This window comes from Rhinopithecus bieti, unplaced genomic scaffold (assembly GCF_001698545.2).
Source record: "Rhinopithecus bieti isolate Rb0 unplaced genomic scaffold, ASM169854v2 scaffold_66246, whole genome shotgun sequence".
In the NCBI taxonomy this organism is placed as follows: Eukaryota; Metazoa; Chordata; class Mammalia; order Primates; family Cercopithecidae; genus Rhinopithecus; species Rhinopithecus bieti.
In genome coordinates this window covers 836,160-856,294 of record NW_016826110.1, presented here as the reverse complement: position 1 = coordinate 856,294, position 20,135 = coordinate 836,160, and the positions used below count along the sequence as shown (strand labels likewise).

General features: G+C 37.5%; 1 protein-coding gene across 5 annotated transcripts in view; it reads left to right on the top strand.

The window, feature by feature from the left end:
• The window catches only part of CLCN3 (Cl-/H+ antiporter 3), a 111,118-nt gene that overhangs the window by 10,873 nt on the left and 80,110 nt on the right, over window positions 1–20,135 (top strand). For all 5 annotated transcript variants that reach the window (XM_017863297.1, XM_017863299.1, XM_017863298.1 and 2 more), the window contains one exon: window positions 11,936–12,111. In XM_017863297.1, coding sequence (XP_017718786.1) covers window positions 11,952–12,111 — 160 coding nt within the window. In that variant the 5' untranslated portion in view covers window positions 11,936–11,951. The remainder of the gene's footprint in view (window positions 1–11,935; window positions 12,112–20,135) is intronic.

The following is a 20,135-nucleotide window of genomic DNA, read 5'->3' as shown; positions in this document are numbered from 1 at the left end:
TACCACATTTTCTTTACCCATTCATCCCTTGATGGACACTTAGGTTGCTTCCGTATCTTGGCTATTGCAAATAGTAGCGTTTAACTTTTGAATGACACTAAAAGATTTTGTAAGTCTAAGATATTTTCTTCAGAGAGCTATTTCCTTCAGCAAATTATTCATGTATTGCTTTTTTGAAGAAAAGGCACAACAATTTGGACATGCAGGTAATTGAACAGTAAGGATAAACTATCAAGTAATATTATTTTGAGAGAAATTAGTTTTATTATTTTCATTTCTTGTATGTGTTGATAATTTGTATTAAAATAAATTCCTTCTGTTTTAGTAACCCTATGGGTCTAATTAAACACCTTCAGCCTTTTCTCCGTCTAATCTTGCTCTTTTGCCCTTCTTTTTAAAAAATAAGTCTTACTGTGTTATGTGTCTTTTATTGTGATACTTCATATGGTTCATGGAAGTAGGCGGGTTTAATGATTTGCTCAAACATATCTACTGTAAACACAATTTTTGCATTTTTAAATTGTTTGTATTACCAAAATGAAATAGTACTCATAATTTTACCTACTTTTCTGATAGAAATCAGTGACCCTAATGTATCATAGATCCTTTTAGATATCTCTAATATCTACCATAAATGCAGAAGATGAATCACTGTGTTGGAAGAAAGAAAAGTATTCTTGTAAAATCAGTTTAAAATTAGGTCAGTATAGCAAGGATTAGGTGTGTTGATTTTACTTTGGGTACTTTGAGAACTTGATTTAAATTGAACCTTGCCCAGTGCTAATATAATCAGTAGACCACACTAAATCCTGTGGTATAGTAATGACTTCTTTTTTGAGATAGAGTCTTGCTCTGTTACCCCAGCTGAAGTGTAGTGGTGCAATCTCTGCTTACTGCAACCTCTGCCTCCTGGGTCCATGCGATACTCATGCCTCACGCTCTGGAGTAGCTGGGATTACAGGCGTGTGTCACCACTCCTGGCTAATTTTTGTCTTAGCAGAGACATGGTTTTACCATGTTGGCCAGGCTGGTCTTGAACTCCTGACCTCAGGTGATCCACCCACCTCAGCCTCCCAAAGTGCTGGGATTACAGGCATGAGCCACTATGCCCGGCCCATTTTTGTATTTTTAGTAGAGACAGGGTTTCATTCACCCTGTTGGCCAGACTAGTCTCGAACTCCTGACCTCAAGTGATCGGCCCACCTCAGCATCCTAAAGTGTTGGGATTACAGGCTTGAGCCACTGCACTGGGCTGGAATATATACTAATTTTTAGAAAGCTATTACAGCATCCTTCTTGAGGAAAATGTATAATGTAATTTATGCTGAAGTCTACTGAAAGCTGTAGGGCCTATACAAATATAATAGCATTAATACAATAAAAACTGTGTTCATATTTATTATAATTTCTGGTACATTGTTAGCTGTTCTATAAACGTTAGTAAATGAATAAATTATCTTGAAATTCCTTTTCACATTTCTTTTTTCTTTTCTTTGAGACGGAGTCTTGCTCTTGTCGCCCAGGCTGGAGTGCAGTGGCGCGATCTCAACTCACTGCAACCTCTGCCTCCCAGGTTTAAGCTATTCTTCTGCCTCAGCCTCCTGAGTAGCTGGAATTACAGGTGCCCGCTACCACGCCTGGCTAATTTTTGTACTGTATTAGAGACAGGGTTTCACCATGTTGGCCAGGCTGCTCTTGAACTCCTGACCTAGGCAATCTGCCCACTTCAGCCTCCCAAAGTGCTGAGATTACAGAATTGAACCACTGTGCCTGGCCCCTTTTCACATTTTAATCTGTGACTAGTACTTAGCACAGTTTTTACAATATTTATATAAAAATGCTCCTTGCGCACAAATGGCTAGCTCAGATTTTCACCTCTCTGCCATCGTTGCTCTTGAGACTTTTCTTCCATCTCTCTAGTTGCTGACATTGACAATCTTTTTCTTCTTTCACCCAGTTTATATCTACTTTTCTTTTTAGCCTAACAGTTAGAGAGTTGACTGACACACCTTTGGGACTTAGATGTGGTCCTCAACTGTACCCAGTCAGTCTCCTTTATGGTAGAGACAAAACTTTGTTGGGAACCATGAAAAATTAGTGTGCTTATCTGAGGCTGTGGATCCTTTCACCACCCATTTCCATGGTTTTCCTATTTTTGCTCCCCTCCCCAAATTCTGGTGATACATTGCTTAGTGTTTGCAGTTTTGGGGCTCAGGTCAGTGTAATGGAGTAACCTTCTTTATGGTCTGACCTGGAATAGAAACTAAAGCCTCGATGTATAATCCTAAAGTTGGAAAGAACTTGAGTCCCGTGAGTTGTCTTGAGTCCTGTGAGTTGTAGGAGACTGAAATTTGTTTCTGCCAACTTTTCAGTTAATCAAGTTGGAACCTTAGTAGATATCTTAGATTCTTCTTTACCATTCCCTATATCTTATTAATTACCAGGTCCTCTTAAATATTTCTTCAAACTCTCTCTGCTTCCCAATGTTGATGTGTCTTAGTGAGCAGGGTAAAATCACAGCCAAAGTATTTTCTTATTCTCTCACTCAACACAACAACAATTAACACAGAAGACTTCTGTGATCACATGCATGGGGGTTTCTCTTCCCACAGTAGCCAACCAGTCAAGTTCTGCAGCGGATACCAACTGGGTGCCCCCCAGTTCCAACACTGTGTACCTAGAGGTAATGTCAGATACCACAGGTTGAGAGCAGGTCCCAAAAGACTTCCCCCACTTCCAATGTTAATCACAAGCCCCAGGTTATTTTGATTTTGCCTGTGCTTCTGATACACTGGCTATAAATCAGGGATCCCATGACTCCCCCACTCCTTGCATCCTTGGGTTCAATTAATGTGCTAGAGCAGCTCACAGAACTCAGAGAAACACCAGTTTATTATAAAGGATATTCAAAGGATACAGATGAACAGATGCATAGGGGGAGATAGGAGGAAAGAGCATGGAGCTTCCATGCCTTCCCTTGGTACGCCAGCTTCTAGGAGCCTCCAAGTGTTCAGCTATTCAGAAGCTCTCTGAATCTGCTCTTTTTGGGTTTTTATGGAGGCTTCATTACATAGGCACAGTCAACAACTATGTAGAAATATGATTGCACAAAAACGGTGTGACCTAACAGCACTAATAGACCCAGTGGGGAAACCCAGCAAGGCCTGTCTGTTCAAGTGCTTCTGCCTATCTGTGCAGCCTTCCTTCTTCCAGGGGCTGGGGCAAACTCCCTTCTAAAGTGAACGTCTTATTACCCACAGTCAGACAGGCTGTGGAAGATTAGAGTTCTGCCTTGGCTTGGTGGAAAGCAGGGCAGGAAAAGGTCAGCGAGAGAGAAGAGATTCTGCTTTCTGAGGTTTAATGTGCCCCAGCATTATAACAAAAGACTGTAGTAAGGCCAGGCACAGTGGCTCACCTCTGTAATCCCATCACTTTGGGAGGCCGAGGTGCACAGATCACTTGAGGCCAGGAGTTCGAGACCAGCCTGGCCAACATAGTGAAATCCTGTCTCTACTTATATACAATTAAATTTGATATTTAAAAAAAATGTAATGAGAGCTATGGGACTTATAAACCAGGAACCATGGATGAAAACCAATATACATCGTATCACTCTTAGTTCAGTTATGCCCTATCATATGTTTAGAATTGTTCAGACGTCTTGTCTCATCTCCAGCCCCTCTATCTGTAGTCCTTCAGTCTCTTACCCTTCTTATCTGTCTTTCACACTGCTGCTAGTGTTGGCTTGCTAAAATTCATGTCTGATCATGTGGTTTCTCTAAAGTTCTTCATGGTTTCCCCTGTGTATAGATGAGTATGTAAGTTTCTTAGTGTGATACATGAGCCCCTCCCCTTCATCATCTGGCCTGTGTCTACCTCTGTAGCTACTCTTTAGTCCTTTACCTCTTACATAAGCTACCCAAGCAGGTTTTACTATGATGCTTTTGTGCTGTTGCACATACTTTTTTTGTGTGTGACTGTATTGACTTTTTACCTCATCGTTAGCCCAATTAATTTATCCTAATTCTTCAATATTTTGCTAAAACGTTCCCTCTATTAAGTGCTCACAGACTCCTTGCCATCCAGCTTGCTTACTTCACACAGGTTTATCGAATACATTGTATATACCTCTCCTTTGATGTGTATCATACCATACTGTCCTTCTTGTTTGTGTCCCTCACCCTCACTGCCTTAGGAACAGGAACCATATCTTATTCATTACGCTAGCACCTGGCTTTGTGCCTGGTACATGCTAAGTGTGCAGTAAATGATTATCAAATAAATTAATAAATGCCTTGAAAACTAGCTTTGGATACTAGATAAATGGTGATCCTGTAAACTGAGATAGGAAGAGTAGGAGGACAAGTACTTTTGGGGCAAATATTTATTTAGTTCAGGTCTTGTTGAATTTTTGCTCTTTTACAACATCGAGGAAGACATGTACCATTTATTTCTTATACACTTGTTATTTATTCATATAATTAACCCAACAAGATTTTTTTTAGATATGGACAAGATTATTCTAAATTTTACATGAAAAGGCAATGAAAAAGAAGAATAAGGTGTGAAAAATCACTCTACCCAGTTTCAAAACTTATTATGTAGTTATAGCAATCAAGACTGTGTGGTACAGGCATAGATATAGACACAGATCAGTGGGACAGAACAGAGAACTCTGAAATAGATCCACATAAATATGCCTAGTTTTTGTCAAAAGCACAAAATAACTCAATGGAGGTAGATAACTTTTTCAACAGTTGGTACTGGAGCAGTTAGACATCCATACACTGTCCCATCCCCCCCCAAATAAAGGAATCTCAGCCTATGTCTCATACCCTATGCATATACAAATTAAAATGGATCACAGACTAAAATATAAAAGTATTAAACTATAAAACTTTAGGGAAAAATAGAAGAAAATTTTGGGGAGGTAGGGTTAGGTGTATGTTTCTTTGACTTGCCACCAAAAGAATGCTCCTTAAAGGAAAAAATTGATAAGTTAAACTTCATCACAATTAAATATTTTTGCTCTGTTATAAACCTTGTTAAAAGATGAAAAGAAAACTACAGAGGGGAGAAAATATTTGCAGACAACACAACTGACAAATAATTAGTATCTGTAATATATAAAGAACTCTTAAAACTCAATAGTATGAAAGCAGTCCAGTTAGAAAATGGACAAAAGACATAGTCATTTCACTGAAGAGGATTACACATATAGCAAACGAGAACATACAAAATGTTCAGCATCATTACCCATTAGGGAGATGCAAATTAAAGCAACAAAATACTACTGTACATCTATCAGAATAGCTAAAATAAGAAACACTGACAACACTAAATGCTGGCAACGATGTCAAGAAACTCATACATTGTTGGTAGAAATGTACAGTGGTACAGCCACTCTGGAAAACAATTTGGCAGTTTCTTTAAAAACCAAATACGTGACTACTGTATGATCCAACTATTGTACTCTTTGACATTTAGCCCAAAGAAAGGAAGGCTGTTCATTTTATGAAAACCTGTACATGTGTATTTGTAGTAACTTTATTCATAGTCACCAAAATGTAGAAACAGGCCAAATGGTCTTCAGTGGGTGAATGGTTAAACAAACTGTGGCACATCTGTTATGGACTACTATGATAAAAGGAAGGAACTATTGACACATTTAACACCCTGGACGAATCTCTAGAGAATGGTGCTGAGAACAAAGAGTTAATCCCCATATCATATCATTTATATAACATTCTTGAAATGGCAAAATTATTGAGGTAGAAAACAGACTATGGGTTGCTAGGGGTTAGGGAGGGATGGCTACAAAAGGGCAACATGAGAGATACTTTTGGTGATGGAATGTTCTGTATCTTGACTGTATCAATGTCGGTATCTTGATTGTGATATTGTATTCTAGTTTTGTGAGATGTTCCCATTAATGGAAACTGGGTAAAGGATATACAGGATTTTTTTTCTGTAATATTTATTGTAACTACATGTGGAACCACAATTATCTCAAAATAAAAATTTAATTTACAAAAGTCGAACACCTATTGTGACACATTTTCTTTTTCTTCGAGGTGGATCTTGCTCAGTTGCCCAGGCTGGAGTTCAGTGAGTGATGCGATCTCAGCTTACTGCAACCTCTGCCTCCTGGGCTCAAGTGATTCTTCTGCCTCGGCCTTCCGAGTAGCTGGGATTACAGGCATGCGGCAGCACGCCCAGCTAATTTTTGTATTTTTAGTAGAGACAGGGTTTCATCATGTTGGCGACACTGGTCTTGAACTCCTGACCTCAGATGATCTGCTCTCCTAGGCCTCTCAAAGTGCTGGGATTACAGCTGTGAGCCACCGTGCCTGGTCTAATGTGACGTATTTTGCTAACCATTGAGTATGCAATGTTGAGCAAAAATTGAGTGTCAGATCTCATGATACATTCTACAATGGAAGACAGATATTAAATAGTCACAGAAATAGATTTAATACTCAGCTGTGGTAAGTGCTGTAAAAGAAAGCTATAAGAAATAATAATGAGGAAATTTGATCCAGATAGTAAGTGGGTCAGGGAGGCTTTCCTTACTAAACTGCATGACTTTGGTCAAGTTATTTACATGCTTTGTGCCTCAGTCCCTCATTTTTAGTGGGGAGAATAATAGCATCTATACTTTAAGGTTGTCATATATTTAATATGAATATTAAATGAATGAATTTGTAAAGGGCTTAAGATATTGCCTAGCATATAGTAAGCTCTGGTTAGGAGTTTGTTAAATAAAGGGATACTTGACATAAGACCTGAAAAATGAGGAGAGTTAGTTCTTTTTTATTTTTGTAATTTCAACTTTAATTTTAGATGTGCAGGTTTATTACATGGGTATATAGCATGATGCTGAGGTTTGGGGTACAGTTGTACCCATTACCCAGGAAGTGGGTATAGTACTCAACAGATTTGCAGCCCTTGCTTCCTTCCCTACATTTCCTGCTCTAGTAGTCCTCCGTGACTATTGTTGCCATCTATATGTCTGTGAGTACCTAGTGTTTAGCTCCCACGTAAAATGAGAACATGCAGTATTTGGTTTTCTGTTACTGGGTTAATTCACTTAGGATAATGACCTCCAGCAGCATCCCCATTGCTGCAAAGGGCGTGATTTTATTCTTTTTATGGCTGTGTTGTGTTCCATGGTATATATGTACTGTCTTTTCTTTTCTTTTCTTTTTTTTTTTGAGACAGAGTCTTGTTCTGTCGTCCAGGTTGGAGTGCAGTGGCGTGATCTTGGCTCACTGCAAACTCTGCCTTCTGGGTTCAAGCAGTTCTCCTGTCTCAGCCTCCCGAGTAGCTGGAATTACAGGTGCCTGCCATCACGCCTGGCTAATTTTTGTATTTTTAGTAGAGACAGGGTTTCACCATGTTGGCCAGGTTGGTCTTGAACTCCTGACCTCAGGTGATTCGCCTGCCTCTGGCCTCCCAAAGTGTTGGGATTACAGGCGTGAGCCACCGCACCCAGCCTGTACCATACTTTCTTTATCCAGTCCACTGTTGATGAGCACCTAGGTTGATTCTATGTTTTTGCTATTGTGAGTAGTACTGTGATGAACATATAAGCACATCTATCTTTTATGGAGAACAATTTATTTTCTTTTGGGTATATACCCAGTAATGGCATTGCTGGGTCAAATGATATTTCTGTTTTAAGTTCTTTGATAAATCTCCAAACTGCTTTCCACAGGGTCTGAGCTAATTTACATTCCCACTGACAGTGTATAAGCATTCCACAGCCTTGCCAGCATCTGTTGGTTTTTGGCTTTTTAATAATAACCATTCTGACTGGTGTGAGATGGTGTCTTATTGTGGTTTTGATTTCCATTTCTCTAATGATTAGATATGCTTGTTGGCCAGTTGTATATCTTATTTTGAGAAGTATCTGTTCATGTCCGTGCCCACTTTTTAATGATGTTGTTTGTTTTTTGCTTATTGAGTTGTTTACTTCTTGTAGATTGTGGATATTAGACCTTTGTCAGATGTTAGCTAGATTAACAAAGAGAAAGAGAAGATCCAAATCACCACACAATCAGAAACAACAACGATGACGTTACAACCAATTCCATGGAAATACAAAAGATCTCCAGAGACTATTGTGAACACCTCTGTAAACACGAACTAGAAAATCCAGAGGAAATGGATAAATTCTGGAAGCAAACAACCTCCCAAAATTAAATCAGGATGAAATTGAAATCCTGAACAGACCAATATCGAGTTCCAAAATGGAATCGGTAATAAAAAAAACCTACCAACCAGAAAAGCCCTGGACCAGATGTGTTCATAGCTGAATTCTATCAGATGTACAAATAAAGCTGGTACCAATTCTACTGAAACGACTCCAAAAAATGAGGAGGGACTCCTCCTTCACTCATTCCAGCTTCACCCTGATACCAAACCTGTCAAAGACACAACAAAAAAGGGAAACTACAGGTCAACATCCCTGATGAACATGGATGTAAAAATCTTCAACAAAATATTGAGAGAGTAAGTTGGTGAAGAGGAGAGGGTATGATCCAGGCAGAGGGAGCAACAAAGGCCTTGGGGTAGGAGTCAGGAAAGAGCTTGGTAGGGCTGAGAGACTGAAAGAAGATCAGTGAGTCTAGAGTACTCCAGGAAGTACATACTTCTCAAAGTAAGATATACAACTGGCCAACAAGTATATGAAAAAATGCTCAACATCACTAATCATTAGAGAAATAGAAATGAAAACCACAATGAGACACCATCTCATACCAGTCAGAAGGGCTATTATTAAAAGAAGCTGGGGAACTAGCAGGGGCTGGGCTGCATAGAACTTTTTCTGCTATATTAAAGAGTTTGTCTCTTAAGGGTAGTAGAAAATGATTGAAATATGTTAACGTGGAGTGGAGAGAGATTATGATCAAACTTACTTTTTGGAAAAAAAAGAACTGTGCTGGCTGCAGTGTCATCAGATTCGAAGGAAGCAAGATAATTACACGTAGATAGTATAGGAATTTATTAGTTAAACAAGGCCTTATTCCTGGCAATTTTCATAGTTTATCTCTATTATTATTATTGTTGTTGTTGTTGTTGTTTGTTTGAGACAGAGTTTCACTCTGTTGCCCAGGCTGGAGCGCAGGGGCACAATGTCAGCTCACTGCAACCGCCGCCTCCCTGGCTCAAGTGATTTTCATGCCTCAGCCTCCTTAGTAGCTAGAGGTTACAGGCGGCTGCCATCATGACCGGCTAATTTTTTATTTTTAATAGAGATGGGGTTCACCACCATGGCCAGGTGGGTCTTGAGCTCTTGACCTCGAACGATCCACCTGCCTCGGCCTCCTAAAGTGCTGGAACTATAGGCATGCGCCACCACACCCAGCTTATGTCTAATTTTTATAATTTTGTAAGAACATATTTACAAGCTACTGCACTTCTATTACAATGTTTTGAAGTGATTTTTTTGGCAATTAAAACGGAAAAGGTGACTTTGCATTATTACTTGTTTAAATATGTAAAATTTCAGCTGTTGTGTTAGAGTCCAAATAGCCTTTTGTGCCTAAACCTGGGCATTGGGTTTAGAACCTAAAAATATTCAACACTGGTGTTCAGATTTTCTTTTATTATATGTCCTTTACGCTGCTATAGAAATTTGAATATTTTATAGAGGTGCTGTTCAATAAAAGTGTTAGTGCTGCAAATGCAAGCCAGGTCAATATCCCTGATGGTAATTTTAATTTTTTAGTAGCCACATTAAAAGGTAAAAGAAAGTGGTGAGATTCATTTTAAATATATTTTATTTAACCCAGTAGATCTAAAATATTTCAACATGTAATCAGTATAAAATTTCTGGTCAAATATACGACATCCTTTTTAAATACTGAGTCTTGGAAATCTGGTAGGTATTTTACACTTAGAGCACATTTCAGTTTGGACCAGCCATGTTTCAATGGCTCAACAGCTATATGTAGCTGCTGGCTGCTGCATCAGTCAGCACAGCTCTAGGTTTTTGGGTTAATTAGCAGAATAGTTTTTTTTTTTTTATCTTAAGTTATCAAATTTATAGAAATGAAACCCATGCAGGTCTGAGTTTAATTGGTTTATTCGGAGCAGAGTTGCGTGCTCATGTTATAAAGAATGATCTGCAGGCTAGGTGTCTCAAAGGTGTTATGAAATTAATTTTTTTGACAGAAATAGTTAAAATTTCCAGTTACCACTTAGGATTTTTGAGAGATTTTTAGGGATAAAATGAAGGCGATATATTGGAATTTGCTGATTGAAGTCTTAACACATAAAAGATTTAATGATTTTAGAGAGATTTTCAGTGCTGTGTAACCTCTAGCTAATGTTCACTAAATGTTATCACATGTATTAAGCCCTTCTATTCTGTAAAGAAATAAAAACACACTGTCTGTGTTCTTCACAAAATCTTAGCATACATGCTTTGCTACATCAAAATTAAATGATTCTTAAACTATTAATGTTTATGTTTTTAAAAGCCTTTTGGTTATTTTCTCAAAAACCACATAATATTTAATTTGTTTGCCTCTATGGAACTGCAGATTTCTTAGTATGAACAGCTACTTTCATATTTTCCTTTTGTTTTAATTAATATACTCTAACAAATCTCAGTATAATATGCCATCTTTGGTAGCAATAACTATAAAACATTCATAAAGTTGCAAAGCAGCAAGTATTTACGTTTTTCTTTTTTAATTTATTTGCTAGTTTTGGTTATTCCCCTAAGAACAGTTTAATACTCTTGGAGACAGGATTTTTTACATTGAAAACTGAATATATTTCTCATTTTGACATCATGAATTGAATAGTTTGACATTTGTTGTTCTCACACTGTGCGGGTCATTATGCCAGATGTGGAGAGTAGAGGCATGCTCTCAAGGAGCTCTCAAAACTTCACCTTTTTCAAAGTGATACTTTAAGTGAGGAAATTTATATAATCTGTTTAAAAGATATTTATTGTCAGTAATAGTCTAGTTTTCTAAGACTTCATAAATACCTTTTTGTTATTAAAGCTCTTTGAGGTTATTTTTCCATAAGGAAAATTTACTGAGTATAAGAGATTGTCTTAAAACATTCCAAGTCTTCAGTATTAGAATTCACTACTAGAGTTCAGCACTGGAATTGAACTGTGCTTACTTTAGTCTTCATCTGTCATTTTTCTGTGTGTACTTACTAGGCCATATCAGATAAGTCTTGTTTTACAAGGCTTACTGGTTTGACTGCTTTTATGACTGCATCTTTCAAGTCCCACATATGCAGCTTAAAAGTCTATTGCTAATGTCCCCATACTTACGTTGAACTCTTATTTTGGTATTGAGTAAGTAAGTGGATGTATTTAAAACTCAAACTAGTTAGGAGTAATATAGATTTAAGAATATTGAGAGTAAGAACAATGAAAACATACCCTTTTTTGGTTTGTTGCCTGTTACTGTTTTATTAGTGGCTAATGTTTGACCATAGGCTCTGAAGATTTAAATATTAAAATGATGAAAGGAGAATGAAATAAATGTTTATTTTTAAAATCAAGTTGTACTTACACCTGATAAAATCTTCAAAAGGGGCAGTCTGTTTTTCAAACCTTGTACTTCAGCCGTCTTGTTCCCTACCCTGTGGACAACTTACTTGGAAATCTCTCCTGAGACAATCTGTACATGCACAAGCAGAAATGTAAATATACTTTACATTTTTCAACTTAACAATTGGAGATCTACCTGGAGAAATTCTTCATTCTTTTTTACAGCTGTGTAACGAGAGTAAAATTATTACCTCACCCCAAAATACTTAATAAAGGTAACTATTGTTACGGTGAATGCATTTAATTTTTTTAGCACATAGATCGTAACTTTCCTTTTGTGATGTTAAACTGAATGATTTTTATTGTATGTTTGAAAATGTTAAGACTTTTCCTCTTTTTTCCCCCCAACAGATAATCAGGCAGCTAAATGGAGTCTGAGCAGCTGTTCCATAGAGGCTACTATAGAAACAGCTACAACAGTATAACAAGTGCAAGCAGTGATGAGGAACTTTTAGATGGAGCAGGTGTGATTATGGACTTTCAAACATCTGAAGATGACAACTTATTAGATGGTGACACTGCAGTTGGTAAGTTCAGATGACAGCCTAATGTTTGTATTCATGAATATCCACTAATAATATGTACACTATTTTATTGAGGTTGCAGTTTTCAGAAACTTAAAAAATTTGAGGTCAAATTTATGTAACATAAACTTAACCATTGTAAAGGTATAATTGAGTGGCATTTAGCACATTCACAATGTTCTGCAACTACCGTTTCTGTCTAGTTCCAAACATTCTCATCACCCCAAAAGAAGCTACTACATTTAAGGGTAAGCTTTTAAATATAATGTAATACGGAGAGGTGTACATCATCAAATCATAGTGTGGAAATTGATGAATTTCTGCGAAGTGAACATTTATTATATAATTCCTCAATCAAGAAATAAAACATTACCAGTAGTTTCAGAATCCTTCCTTGTTCCACCTTCAGTTTCAATATTATTTTGATTTCTATCTAGATTAGTTTTGCAAGTATTTAAACTTTATATACATGGAATTCATACTGTATACTCTTTTATGTCTGTGGCTTTTACTTATGTTTTGAAATTATCTATATTGTTGTGTATAGCAATAGTTACCTTATTTTCATTGTTGGTGTAATGTCCTATTGTGTAAACATACTTCAATTTATTTAGTTATTCTACATTGATATTTCATTATTTAGTTTTTTTTTTTTTTTCGGATTTTGGTTATTGCTAACAGTGCCACTATGAATTTTCATGTGCATGTGTTTCATGTGTGTGTACACAGTTCTGTATGATATATATCACAGAATGGAATGCTTGGATCATAGAATATGTATATCTCGGTGTTATCAGATACTGTCAGAGAGACTTTTCTTTTTTTTATAGGTAATTGTCAATTACCCTATTCAAAGATACTACCAAAGTGGATATAGCATGTACATTTCTACTAGCAATGTGTGAGAGTTCTAGTTACTCCGCATCTTCACCTATACATGATACCAGTTTTTAAAAATTTGACTATTCTAGTATGGTTGCTGTAGTCTCTCATTTTGGTTCAATTTATGTTTACTTGATGATTTATGAGTTTAAATGTCTTTTTGTGTGTTTATCAGCTTTTTAGACTGCCTCTTTTAAAGCACCTATTCAGTCCTTTTCCCTGTTTTGTGGGAGTTCATGATGCACTCTGATTATGAATCCTTTTTAGCTACATGTTCAGTATTGCTGTTATCTTCTCTCATTCTGTCGTATGTTTTTTTACTCTCTTAAAGAAATCTTTTGGTGAAGATATCATCAATTCTAATGAAATCCAACTAATCTTTTTCTTTATTCTAAGCCGGTCTCAGTCATGTATGCTTGCAATCCCAGCACTTTGGAAGGCTGAGGCAGGAGGATTGCTTGAGGCCAGGAGTTTGAGACCAACCTGGGCAAAAACGGGAGACTCTGTCTCTACAATAAAAATGCAAAAGAAAAAAAAATTAGCTTTGATTGCGCCACTGCCCTCCTGCTAGGCACCAGAGCAAAACCCCGTCTCAAAAATCAAACACCACCACCACCAACAACAACAAAAACTTTTTTCTTTTCCTTTCTTCTTAGTGTTTTTTGTGTTCTGTTTAACAAGTCTTCCCATACCTCAACATCACAAAGATATTCTCCTGTTTTGTTCTAGAAGTTTTATTTTTGTGTCATTCACATTTAGATTTATCTACCTGCAATTAATTTTTAAAATATGATGTGGGTTAAGAGTTCAGATTCATTTTTTTCCCATATGAAAACTGGTTTCCCATATGAAAAAATGGCCCCGCACCATTTATTGGAAAAAACTTTCCTTTTTCCAATGTACTACAGTGACATCTTTGTCATGTATCAAGTGGCTATATTTTTGTAGATCTGTTTCTGGGCTTTCTGCTGTGTTACATTGAAATATTTTTCTTATTTTATCCATATGCCAATGCCCAGCATATATATGAGTTTTGGTTTTTAAATTTGTTTTTGTCTTTTATTGGTTTATAGTCTGTTTGCATTTAACATAATCACCAATATGTTTGGTTTCAGACCATCCTCTATTTGTTTTCTGTTTGTCACATCTGTTCTTTCCTCTCCCGTTATTTCTGTTACCTTCAATACCTTGTTATATGTTCTCTTATTTTTTGTTCAGTAGGCTACCCTAGAGATTATTACATGGATCCTTGATTTATTAGTTCTAGGCATTAGTACTTTTACCACTTTATGGAAAATGCAGGGACTTCAGAATACTTTACCTCTTTTTTCCCCTTTCTGCTTCCTCACCATTTTCTCAACAGGAAATAGCTCAAGAATAAAAATGGTTGAGACTATTGGGTTTTACCTTCTTTTGTTTCACTTCTTTTCAGAATATTGACACTTCAAGTTCGAGCTCCCTTGGATATTTACTGGTTTAAAATACAGTATTTTGCTGTTATTGGTCATTTGCTCTCTTCATCACAGATTTTTTTTTCTAATTTTAATGACAAAATTATAAACAAGAAAAATACATATATTCATCATTTGAAACATTAGGTGAAATTAATAGCATACCCATTTTTTCTGTGTTTAAATAGCTCTTTAGCCCTTTATGTGAGGGGGAAAATTAACTCCAGGAAGTAGGAAGACATAGGATGAGCTGACTCCTTCCATCTTCCCACATTGCCGTCAAGTGATGGTGATGTCTTTACTCATGGTATTCAGTAGGAGAGAGTGCCAAGCAGTAAGGATGGGGCAAGGGCACAGAAAGGATCTACTTATGTTGCTCTTTTATCAGGGAGGATAATTTTTCTAGAACCTTATCAATAGACTTCCTTTTGTGTCACCAGCCATAATTGGGTCACATGCCTACCCCAAGATTGATAACTGGCAAAGGAGAATGAGATTACTGATTGGTTAGGACAATTATGATTCCTTCTCTGAAATTAGGCGCTTTAACATGCAAACAAGAGGAAGGCCCAATTAGCAAGTATAAAGTTGGAATGATTATAGCGTAGGCAATCATTGGTGTTTTCTTTTCTTGTTTTGGAGACAGTCTTGCTCTTTTGCCTAGTCTGGAGTGCAGTGGCACGATGATGGCTAACTACAGCGTTTACCTCCTGGGCTCAAGAGATACTTGTGCCTCAGCCTTCTGAGTAGGACCACAGTTGCACACCACCAGCTAATTTTAAAAATTTTTTGTAGCGATGGGGTCTCACTGTGTTGCCCAGGCTGGTTTTGAACTTTTAGGCTCGAACGATCCTCTTGCCTTGGCCTCCTACAGTGCTGGGATTACAGGCATGAGCCACTGTACCCAGTGTATTGGTAGTTTATATAAAGATTCTGTCCTCAAAGTTAGTGTAGTTGAAGGTGTAAGTTGTGGAGTAACAGTCAAAAATAACTATGTGAGTTTTAAATTCGGTGGTACAGATTCCAAATGTTGCATCTCACCAAATAAAGATATCATTTTGATATCCCTTTAGAATTGGGAAGGTTGTTGTAGAGGGAAGATAATGCATGAACATCCAGCAGTAGGGATAAGTATTATATATGTGAAACCGTGAATGTCCTTTTTGAAGATAGTGAATATTCTTTCTTTCAACATAGCTGATATTCTCCTGTTAACAGTAGCAGGAAGGGGATTGTCTTGGAAGAAGTTGGAGCCTCACATTAGGTCTCCCACTGTGGGTTAAAGCAGGTATCAGAGGAAAAAGCTTATTTCTGTTTCTGCTCAATATCTGGGGAGTATGGGAGTGGTTAGTAAGTAAAGCAGTAATTCTTCATGACTCCGTATCTTTTTAGCATACCAAAAAATAACAATTACCAGAAGGTACTGATAGTGTTTTTTTGAATATGTGTTGAATGAAAATCCGTGATGTTCAGTGGCTTTCAAGTTGGTGACCTGAATTTACATCCTGGTTCTGTCAGTTACTCTCTCTGTAACTTTTGGCAAGTCACATAGCCTCTTTATACTTCAGTTTATTCTCATGTACAACATAGTAATAAACTTCTAAGTGATAAACTCTTTAAATGATTGCTCTGAGAATTAAATGCATGTAGAGATCTTAACAGATAAATAATGCATGTAGAATCCTTAAAGTGTGACTGGCTTATGGTAAGGACTCACTAAGTAGTAGCCATTTCTGTTCTCTTCTAGATTACTTCCCCTTTGGATATGTTAGACTCTGTACCCCCAACATAAGCAGCATTCTTTTATGTTCATGTTCAAATGAGATGTCAGTAACATTTCTACTAGTATTAATGAAAAGCTGTAGCTCTGGAACTCAAATATGACATCTGGATTAGGATTTAGCTTGTCAGAGATAAGCTGCTTTGGAATCTACTGACTTCAGTAGATATCTGTTGCATAGCTCTTGCTTTGAAAGTAACTGTGTACTTAATAATCTCAAAAATGTAATCAGTCTGCTCAGAGTGAGTGCTAAACAATCTAGAGTACACTGTGATTAAAAAATAGAAGTTATTCTGAATAATGATGATAGTAGTATCAGTCAGAAATTTAAGCTAGCAGAAAGCTGAAAAATTAGGCCTGAAATGTGTTTATATTAGGTATATCTAATTTGAATGAGTCATTTTGGTCAGTAATTCAGATTCCATGGAAAATGCAAAAATTTTTTATCGCAAGTAACAGGAAAGGAGAGCCAAGATTTTGTTGCCAGCGTTGTATTCATTAAAGAGAACCATATGGCTCTTGACTCACTGAAAATGAAGCACATGACTTTTCATGAGTGCAGCTTTACAATTATTCTTATAATAGATAGTACTATCTTCACTTGAAGTAAGAGAACTTACTGAGATTGACTGATGGGGTAAAAACTGTAATCAGCCACATGTTTAAGCAAATTAACTTTCAGTAGTTAATTTATGTTGATAACGTGAATATGCTAGTAAGTTTAAAATTTAGGCCCTTGTATCCTTTTTTATCACATCTGAGATGTTTACTTGACAACATCAGGGGCCTCTCCCAGGTTTCTGATTATGTATAGACTGAGAGGGAGATGTGAGAAGAGTAAGAGTTGAGAGGGCTCACTCCTAAGTGTTTGATTTCCTATCTATACATAACTTTAAAACTAAAATAAAACAGCCTTGGAAGCCGGGCGCCCGCAGTCCCAGCTGCTTGGGAGGCTGAGGCAAGAGGATTACTTGAGCCCAGGTATTCAAGGCCATCGGATGCTATGATCGCACCTGTAAATAGCCCTTGCACTCTGGCCTAGGCAACATAGTGAAACCCGGTCTCTAAAAATAATAATAATAATAAAACCTTTGGAAATACTAAAATGCAAATGTGAGGTTTTCTGATTTATTGGAAATCTTGGGTCATGTGGTAACTGGGAATGGAATCCAGAGAAATCCATAGATTATTGTATTCTGCTTCCCATATATGTAACATTCTGAGCTTCAGAACTCAGAAACAACATAGTAGACGAGGCTCAGAGGTGGATTGTCCTGGTCAAGGTGTTGTCATCCTACCCTGCTAAAACTTAAGCTACCTTCTGAGCTATTACAAGAGATTCCAGTATTTTCATTCAAATATCTATTGTTAGATTGAGCTTTATTCAAAATATTTGTAAGTTTATTCATCTCATATTCTTCTGGGTGATATATTCATAACTACTGCCTACACAAGACATTTCAAAAGAAGAAGCTTGGCAAAGTGGATGCAGAGTGATAATGCCAGAAGCTGAGTGGCCATCTCTTAGTGTCAAGACACCTCCTAGAGTGAGGGTACATAACACAAATACAGGGTCCAGCCCTTCCTCCTGTGAATGCAGAAACATGGCATCAGCATGAAACTAGCTGTCTCTACGAGGCGGATTCATATTAACTAGGGTTTTAGATCTCATTAGGTAAAACCATAATACAAATGTACTTATAGTGAGAAATATACTAGTAATCTACTTCATTCCAAAAAAGGATATAAAAGCAACTTAAAAGGATAAACAGAATTCAATCATTTGCATAAATATTTGACACAGATGAAGCAAAGGGAAAACAACTTGAGGTGATCTAAAATGTAGATATGAGACCAATAAAAGTTACCAATATACATTTTAAAATTTATTATTGTTTTTTAACTTTAAAATATGTTTTGTAGAAATAGGATCTCACTATGTTGACCAGGCTGGTCTCAAACTCCTGGCCTCAAGCCGTCCTCCTGCCTCAGCCTCCCAAAGTGGTGGAATTATAAGCGTGATCCACCACGCCTGATTTACCAATATACATTTTAAGGGGAGACGACAAATTTGCCTCTAAACTTTGTAGCAGCAAGTAAATAAAAGAAACTGTTTAGTTAAATGATCCAAAGTGTTTATAAAACTAAAACCTAACCAGTTGTTCAGCTGACACCCTATTACTAATATTAAGATAAATTTCCAAGTGACATTATGAAGTGGTTACTATCTAGTATATGAAACAGTGATTTTTAGGAATATGTTTGGAGTAAGCAGTAAAGTTTCACGGGGCTTTTTTTGTTTTTTGTTTGTTTTGAGATGGGGTCTGGCTCTGTTACCCAGGCTGTCTTTCCAGACAGGGGTCTGACTCTGTCACACCCAGTGGCGTGATCTCAGCTCATTGCAACCTCTGCCCTCCCAGGCTCAAGCCATCCTCCCACCTCAGCCTCCTGAGTAGCTGGGACTTCAGGTGTGCACCACCATGCCTGGCTAATTGTTTTGTATTTTGTTTGTGGAGATAGGGTTTCTCCTTGTTGCCCAGGCTGTCTCCAACTCCTGGGCTCAAGCAATCTACCTGCCTCGGCCTTTCAAAGTGCTGGGATTACAGGTGTGAGCCACTGCGCCCAGCCTAACAGGGCTTTTATTATTAACATTCTTCAATATCTCCTACTTGAATCACAAGATTCCACAAAGACACCATTATTGTATAGTATAAACATTGATTATTTGTGATGTTCTGGCAGGATTCATAGGTGTATTTTAGAGTATCTTCGAATAGATGGACTGTATAGACAGTTTCACGAGGTCATCAGTGTATATGTTTTCTGAGATTTGATATATATTAGATAACAGTGATTTTAGAATTATAACAGAGCTATATTATAAAAGAGTATATTATTTACATTTAGCTAGTCTTTCTTTAGCAATAGAACACAGCCCAGCTGAATGTAAGACTGAATAGAAGCCATCAGAAGTCCTCTTAATGAAAAGTAAAGGCTGCGCCCGTGGGCAAAGTCAGGAGTCTTCATTCAAAAAATTTTTTTTTTTTTTTGAGACAGATTTTTGCTCTAGTTGCCCAAGCTGGAGTGCAGTGGCATGATCTCTGCTCACTGCAACCTCTGCCTCCTGGGTTCCAAGCGATTCTCCTGCCTCAGTCTCCCAAGTAGCTGGGATTACAGGCATGTGCTACCACGCCTGACTAATTTTTTGTATTTAGTAGAGATGGGGTTTCACCATGTTAGTCAAGCTGGTCTTAAACTCCTGACCTCAGGAGTGATCCACCCGCCTTGGCCTCCCAAAGCGCTGGGATTACAGGCGTGCGCCACTGCGCCTGGCCTCAAAATATATATATATTTTTAATTCAGGGTCTCATTCTATCATCCAGGCTGGACTGCGGTGGCATGATCACGGCTCACTGCAGCCTCGACCTCTGTGGACTCAACTGATCCTCTCACCTCAGCCTCCCAAGTAGCTGGGACTATAGGCATGTACCAACACACCCAGCTAATTTTTAATTTTTTTGTAGAGATGGGGTATCTCACTATGTTGCCCAGACTGATGTCGAACTCCTGGGCTAAAGTGATCCTCCCACCTCGGCCTTCCAAAGTGTTGGGAAGCTTTGTGGCTCACAGTGATGAATACAGGTTTTCTAAAATTTGGTTTTTGCTTGAGAGTTCAAATTTTTTTATTGGCAACACTATACTGTCAGTTGTTTTACTTGAAGAGACAGGTTGAGAAAATGTCTGGCAAAATCTTTAGCCTAAATAACTAAAGTGAGTGTGTCAGCTTTTCTTTCAAAAAAAAGTGGTGTACTATGAAAAACGTTCGGCTCACAACTCAAATATTCCAACACGTGCTTTTCCTTAAGATGGAACCATTCTACAACAGTATGAGTGAAAGTGTTCTGTTCATTCTT